At 36.1% G+C, this 8,339-nt stretch overlaps 1 protein-coding gene across 1 annotated transcript in view; it reads left to right on the top strand.

The window, feature by feature from the left end:
* Positions 1-416: 416 nt before the first annotated feature.
* GPC5 (glypican 5) overlaps positions 417-8,339 on the top strand; it is a gene marked incomplete at both ends in the record, with an annotated part of 94,450 nt that continues 86,527 nt past the window's right edge. The window contains one exon of the mRNA XM_009079287.1: positions 417-578. Within this exon, the coding sequence (XP_009077535.1) occupies positions 417-578 (162 nt within the window). The remainder of the gene's footprint in view (positions 579-8,339) is intronic.

Raw genomic sequence — 8,339 nt, 5'->3', positions numbered from 1 at the left:
ACCCCCTGAAATGAGCAGGGACATACTCAGCTAGAACAGGTTGGTCTGAGCCCCATCCAGCCAGATCATGAATGTTTCCAGGGATGGGAAATCTACCACCTGTACAGTGGTGTACAATACATAGTTGCAGTATTTTACCAACATTAGTTAGTGATATTCACAGCTGGAACAAGACTACAGTGTCAGGGAAACTATATTATATGACATTAATTAACTGTAATAAGTGTATTCTTTCCACTGAATGTCATTTAGTATCTCCTTCTGTTTTTTGTTTAAAAAGGCCAAATGTCTTTAAAGCCTTGGTATTTCTTTTATATGTCAAGACCTATGTATAAAGAAAAAGCAACTGTTTTCTATGTGTTTGTGTTTTGCATACTTGTGGGTTTTCTTAATCAAGATAATTGCATTTTCCTTAGGTGTTGATCTCCAGGTTTGCACTTCTAAAAATCCAACATGCTGTACCAAAAAGATGGAAGAAAGGTATCAAATTGCAGCGAAGCAAGATATACAGCAAGTGCTTCAAACATCAAGTGCTACATTAAAATTTTTAATATCTCGTAATGCAGCTGCTTTTCAAGGTAAGGCTTTTGTTTCCAAAACTGTTCATGCTTTCTTTATTTTCTTCTTTGATTATTTTATTAAGGTAATAACATCTGTTAATAAGGAATATTATATGATGCAGGTGATTAGAAACTGCATTGTTTTTGAAATTTTTGACTTTTAAAAATGATATTTGAGAAAAAGTAAGAAACTGTTTAAGTGAGATGCTTTGATTTGGATTGTATACCACTAACTTGATGTTTTTCTTGAACATCTTTAATTTGGGTGATATTAAAGTACAAAATTAATGCCTGGAGTGCTACAAAAGAGAGATTTTTGTTATTCCAGTATTTCCACCCACCATGTTCTTTGTCTTGTTCTAATACTTGCATAGTTTGTTTTCCAAGGTTTTAAAGTTAATTTTTGGGATCTTGAGTTTTTGAGTTTTTAAAAATTGAAAAAACCAAGTAGGCTGAGTGATAGTTGTTCTAATGCACGATAGGAAGATATCTGATAAATAATAGTTATTTGGATTGGTACTGGGATCACCTTTAAACAATTGCTATGCATATAGTATTATATTTTTTTCTGAATTTATAAGGCGTGAGTTAATACAGAGGTTGATTGGGAGCAGGGAAGATGTGAGAAATAGTGACCATACGAGGTTGTATGTGATAAAGGGATATAGGGTTCACATGTGTTGAAGACAAAGCTCTACAGTCTTGTAATGTGTCTAGTAATGCATGCTTATGACCACTTGATTTGACAGCATAACGTGGTAACTTCATACAGGCTTAGGATGTTGTCCTGATGACTCTTTTTTTTAACCTGTGAAGCTGAAATGATTAGCACAATTGGATTGTAAAATGGGCAGCAAAGTTGACTTTGTGGCCCTAAAGCCTTCCTTTTTTTGAAATCTAGGCTGACTAACAGTAAAAACAAGTTTCAGCTGCTCCCAGCCTTCTGGGAGTATTGCCATTTAGCCTGCCTAGCACAGCTGTCAATGGGAGTTACGATCAGGGCGTCATTGGTAAAATGTGCAAAGAAATCTCTCCCTCCCTCTCTTCTGCCTTCATTCTTCCTTTCAACTTCTGTGTATTAGCTTTCCTTTTTATACCATAATGCTGTATTGCTTTGCTGACCTAGGGCAGTAGACTCTGCAGAGCTTAGTAACCAACTGTACTCTCTGCCTTGTGGTTTTAATATTTCCTCCTTTACCCCAAACTTAGATAAAAACAAACACTCAAAACCAACTCGTAGCTACCTAGATAACATACTTGTTCAAACCCAAGATTTCTGTCTTCACAAGAATGGGGTTTAAATGAAGTTAAGTCAGGACCTAAACCCAATGTTTCTGTTGCTTTTATGTCCTTCAGGACTTAGTCAGTGGGGTGTTTTCAGAGTGTGTGTGGGGTGCATCTCCTTCATATGTGAATTCTCTCTGAAAGACAGTTATTCAGGGTGTTGGTTCTAGGCCCTTCTCAGCTGGTACACATTCAAACTGCATGGCCTGCCAGTCCAGGGGATGCCCTAAACACCATGTCAGAGGCTAATGTGAGCCATATGCACTTTTAACTCTCCTAGCAATGCTAAATCACAGTGTAGAAAGGAATTCAAGAAGCACTGATGCAAAGAAAGGAGCCTACCTCTGAAGCCTAGTGATTATATGTCCTCCCTCTAGAGGGGTGGTTTCAGGACTGCTTGAGAAATTAACATTTTTCGTTTTTTTGTGAAGCACATGTGAGCAGTGCTTGTTTCAGGAATGTAAGCCAAATACGTAGCCTAACACTGATTGCTTGTCCCACTCTTTCTTTCATCATTTGCTTTTAAACGAATGCTTTTCAAAGCATATACTTTAAAGTATATCCATTTTATATACCATATACACTGCATGTATTTTTGGACTATATGCTTTTGTCTTTAATACTTTGGTCTTCATTTTCCTTTTATATAAAAATTATAATTGAGAGAAAATGGCTTCCATGGATTCTGGTGTTATTTAGATTTAAAACCTTGTTTAACATGTAAGTAACGTGAAAAAACAAGCATGCTTTTGAACATATCACTCATTTTGGAAGAATTGCAACTGTTGCTAACTAAAATTCAAGTTAAATAATTTCAGATTCAGAAACCATAATAAGATGCTGCTGACATTTTTGTCAGTTTTGAATTCTAGGACCATAGTAAGACATTATACCTGATCTGAATTCAGTTTTAACCCTGCTTTGAGCAGGAGTTTGAACTGGAGACCTCCTGAAGGTCCTTTCCAATCCAAATTACTGTATTACAGGGTGTCTGTCTCACCACCAAAGCTTTTGGTGTTCCCTTTATGTTTAGATGAGTCCAGGCTGGGCAGGTAGGAGTGTGATTACCTCTTCTGCTACTTTGGCAACTGGGCAGGCATCTCAGGAGGTATGCAGAAAGTGTGAAGGGGATTGTTGGGCTGCATCCAGAAGGAAGCAGGTGTCATTTACTTTGCCACTGCTGTCACCTGCCTCTTTTCAAAGTCTGTTGCAGTTGGATGTCTTGACCTAAAAGGAGTAGACTGGATCTGAACAGAAAAAATAGCTAGTATTTTCTCTTAGTTTCTTACATATTCAGTAAAGAGAGGTAGGCAATTAAAATAAGTAATCCTTATCTGCCTCTGGAGTTCTTCAGAAGTGTGTTTTTTCTCTGTATTAATACAGTCTAGATATCCCAGGTCTTCAGGGCGTCTAACTACCAAGTACTTTAGGATGTCTGTGTTGGTGAAATGAAGCAGCTGTCTGCCTGTTAATTGTATGTGTGTGCATGTTGCTTTATATGAGAGTAACCTCATATATATATATTTATATATAGACATATCTTTGTCACCTTCTAACATTTGTCAAAATTCTGTGGTTCTGTATTGTGGTAAGTGCTGCCTGCTGTCAGTAACTATTGGCAATTTTCAAATGTTGCAAAAACTCCATTGTCTTTTAGGACATGTCAAGTTACGTGGTGCAAATTGCACCACTTGTGTACTGCTTCCTAGTGAGTACTGGTACCATTTTTTTCCTTATGTTTCAGGGTGTTTCAGAATGTGTATTTTCTTTTTCATTGTGAGTCCATTTCTTTGAGGCATGGTAAGGAAACAGGATAGGTGAGAGTGATGTCAAATAAGATAGCGATCTGGTAAGTAGGATCTATATTATGGAGAGCAAGAAATCATTCTTCTCTTGGGAAAGGTGACTAGAGAACTTAAGGTGTATGATAATCATGTTTTAAGGCAGTTATTTTGATAGGATAACATTCTTGCACATCTCTGCATTTTTACTATCTCTTTTCTTAATATTTGAGGAAGAGATTGTGAATGCTGTACAGGGATCTCTATAACATTTCTCTTCTAGTGGTAACCATAAAAACAAATGCTTTTTAAACCTTTTTTTTATATGCTGTAGACTTCTCTATATGTATGTACACACGCACACTCCTTTTGTACTGTTCTTAGATGTTACTCAAAGTTCATACTGACCTTTGTCTCTACCTCCAATCAAAAGAGAAACAAGTGCCACGGGGGTCACAGTGTAGTCACAATACAGTGCCAGTTTTTGGGTAGGGAAAAAAGAAATCTCTACACTTTCTAGAACTTGAAGAGGAATTCAATAGGTACTAAGAATCTTGTGTTCTATTGTAGGATGGAGTGCTGTGCAACAAAATAGCAGATCTTGTGTCACTTCACTATTTTTCCTCAAGAGAGCTCATAGCCCTTTCAGAAGTGGCCCTGTATGACATAGAACAAGATAGCAGCTTATCTGGGTGAATGGGAAATTTAGAGAGAAGAATTCGGTTGTGGAGTCCAAAGCAAGTGGACTTTTCTTTGTGCTGCTGTATTTGGCAACTCTAGTACTGTAGAATAGTTTTATAAATATGGAATCATCAGTCATTTCTGAATGTGGCAACCTATCACTGAAATGGTGGTCTTGGCAAGTGTGCCACTGCATGAAAGAGGTAATAAACTGCATTTTTCAGTAGAGCATTGCCTGACACTTTTTATATTGTGTAGGAAAAATCTAATGCCTTTGTGATGTAAGTTCTGAAGTATATTGAATCAGGTTTTCTTCATGCAGCTTCATGTTGTTCTGTGAAATTATTGCTACACAATAGATCAATGTCCACTTTATCCTAGACCAGAATTAAATGAAGTCAGACTGTTATATCATATTGTTTGAGATCACAGTACAATTACTACATTTAAATATGATAAAATTTTAGTCAGTAGCTAAAGTAAATTGTGTGAACTAGAAAATGTGTTGAAATCTGAGCTGCTTTCTCTGGTAAGCCATAAGAAATAATGGAATTTCTGTTCATCCTTGTAAAACTAAATCTGCCTGGGCACTGATTCAATTGTTTTCCATTTGTCAAGTTTTCTGAAAATGATTTGAAGATCAGAAAGCTTCCAGCAAGGGCTGCTATATCTCACTCATGGTTTCAAATGATATGTTGCCCTTTAGATCATTTGCACTGTGAAATGTTTTGATGTCCCAACGTTTTCTTTTTCTCAACTCCATAATCCTTTATATTTCAAGTGTGATATAAATAAACCAAACTCCAAATACCAATGAATCCCAACTTCTGTTAATTAAATGAAATTGAATTATTCTATTAAAAGGCAAAAATGTGGACAGGCTAAGAGACCTGATTCAGCCCTCTGTTGTTATACTGAGGGATGAGGGTCTCAAAAATGTCTCTGATTCACCACAGTTATGCTCCTTGTTCTCTGTTGCTTTGCAGACCTTCCCCACCTCTAAGACTGTGCTCCCCTATGGACTGAGGAATAACACAGGAAAATAATTATACCCACTGGTTGGTCTGAGGAGCAAAGCTGTTATGCAAACCTTATTAACTTCAGAAATAGTTTATCCGCATGTTATTCGGATTCTTTTATAATAAAAAGCAGGATAAATAGTATGCTAGTATATCTTAGAATTGGACCCAGTATGTCTGCATATACATAAAACACAGCATTGAGGGGCTGCTGTAAGTGCAGAAATCTGGAGATTTAGATTAATACTTAAAATTTTGTTATTAATCCTGAGTTTTATTTCTGTATTGCAAGCAAGTCTTTTATCATTCCAGAGGAATTTGCTTCCATTCTGTTTCATTCTTATCTTGTAGATACTTACTTGTCTCCATGTGTGCTGTGCCTGTAGGACTCCTGGGGTACATATATATACACACAGGGATTTAACAGGCTTCTGTAACAATTTTCACCACATCAGTCTTATTGTACTTTTTAAGTGTGCATTTGTGCTCCTGGATTCCTGTCTCAGTCTGTTTATTTACCATCACTTAATTATTTGTCCTAGTTGCAATAATGTCTGAATTACAATTAAGCTGATTTAGCCACATTGTTCAGTCTCATACTTGGTGAGTACTAAGATTTTTTTATAATCATAGTTTTGTTAGTACCCAGCTAACTACTATTTTGGTTTATGTTTGTGTAACACAGTGATTAATGTAGACATATGTTAATTTAGATTTTTTTTTTAATTTAGGTAGTGTTTATGCATTAAAAAAACCTGTGAGGTACAAATTTAAAGCATCATTCTCTTGGGAGCAGTAGCTATAGAAAATTTGCATTTTCACAGAACTGTGGATGCCTGGTTCCTACTTACTCTGAGAATTTTGGGAAGCTGCTGGCGAAATGTAGGAGTTTGAAAGACTGAACTTCAACAGGAGAAGACAGTATAAAGTTGATGGTTTCAAATGAATGTTTAGAGTTGTTTCAAAGATAGAATTTCCTGTAGCCTTTTAGATTTCCAAGATTTTAAAGTGTGTGTGGAAAAGTTTTTGCTTAGTCTTTTTATTCTGTGCTAAGGAAAAGAAAAAACCAAAAAAGTTATCAGTCAAGTCTTGTTGAAAAACAGAACTCAAAATAATCTTGACAAGTTGGAGCCGAAGTGTGAAAAACTTGTTGTTCAATAGGAACAAATGCAAAGTGCTTCATTTAATTGGAGCAACAGTGGAAGACGTAACAGTATGGGCGATAACTTGCAATGGATCTGTTCTGTAGGAAATATTCTGGAAGTAATGATAGATCAAAAGATGACAAGTCAGCAGTTTCATGCTGATGTGAGGCAGGCAACTATTTTGAGATTCTTAAGCAGAAAGACAAGAGAGATCTGTGAACTGAAACTTCTGGTTTTCACTGGTAAACTGGACAACAGTACGAGTTTCGGGTACTGAAAGCCATGGTACGTGAAAGCCATGGACCAGTTGGAAAAAAGAGGGAAAAAATATGCTCTGAAATCTACATAGAAGAAACTAATTACATAGCAGAAAGTACTTCTGTGTCAGGTAGCAGATAAAAAACAATGGTGTTATAGTGCAGCAAAGAAAATACAGACTCGATGATAGAAAATATTTCCTAAAGACAACATTAAAATGCTTTTGATTGATTTTTTGGGGATTCTGTGTCCACAGGTCTTAGAAACAAGCTGGACAAGACAACAGTTGCCAAGAAATATGTTCTAAATAGGACTGATTCTGCCTTAGGGGCCAGGGGTTAGACTAGACTGCTCAACAGGCTTTTCTTAGCCTTGAGATGGGTTTAAAAATGTGAATTACAAAGAAAAGTTAAATGATTTGAATGTTTTAACTTGCTAAATCTATGTCTGCTATGCTCTTAACAAAAAATGGTTTGTTCATTAATCTCTCTTCAAGAAGATTACACCGTTCTCTGCTATACCATACTGGGATGGATTTCTTCAGTCATAAAGATGCTACAGAATGGGTTTACATTTAGAATATTGTATCTCAGTATCAAAAGAACATAAGTTTGTTCAAAACTTTCTACATGATTTTTTCATTATTAGTCTTAAAATAGAACTCTTGTGTAGAGGGTTCATAGATCTGTATACTGTCACTTGAATAGATGCATAGTAATGATGCTATTATGAACTACCTATTCCACATGGAAAATTTCCATGGATTTTGCAGTTTTTACAGGAGAGAGAGTCCTATTTTTACCTCTTTTTTTTCTTTCTTTGCATATTGCATCTCAGCAAACCTGGCATACTACTTAGAAGAAATGGGATCATGTACTGCATTTTCAAAGGCATTGTGAGAGTTAAAACCTGTTTTGTTTCCCCATAAAAGTAACCTAAAATTATCTGGTTTTACATGGAAGTTTTAGAGATAGATGTGTAAAGTGGGTAAATCTGATCGCATTTTAAGTGACTTTTTAAATTAGAAAACCATCTTGTCAAAGCAGCAAAAAAGGAAAGTAAGGGGGGGTAGAAATGCATCAAATAGTAATTAATCAAATAAACATTAAAATTCATTATTACAAAATTTAACAAACCAAATACTGGCTTTTCCTGTAATTAACTACACCTGTGCTTGAAGTAGGTGAACTATAGTAAAGGTTGAGAATAAAGCCAGGAAATACATGAAAAAGAATGTACGCATGTAACATAAACCTGGGAGGAGAATTTTGTTCCTGTGAAGACAAAAAATCAGTGTTATTGCCAAACACCACAAGGCTTGTCAAATGTCACTAGGAACCTATGGTTAAACCTCTGAGCTGAGCCCAGTGTCATCCTTGACTGTAATGAAAGCTTGAATACTTAGATAAATTTCAAATACTTAGATACCTACACTGAGGTGTCTAAAGTTGTGCCCCAGTGAGTATAATTTTCACACCACAGTAGCAGCCCTCAGAAGTTCTCTACTCTCTTAAACCTTACAGCCTCCCTGTCTAATGTAACTCAAGGGTGTGAGTAAGGTCTGGGAACACAAGCAGGTTATTGAGCAATAAGCTAATATTTGAGTTTCCA

This window comes from Acanthisitta chloris, unplaced genomic scaffold (genome assembly GCF_000695815.1).
Source record: "Acanthisitta chloris isolate BGI_N310 unplaced genomic scaffold, ASM69581v1 scaffold10607, whole genome shotgun sequence".
NCBI lineage: Eukaryota > Metazoa > Chordata > Aves > Passeriformes > Acanthisittidae > Acanthisitta > Acanthisitta chloris.
The sequence above is the reverse complement of the archived record's forward strand: the minus strand, read 5'-3'. Positions and strand labels throughout refer to the sequence as shown.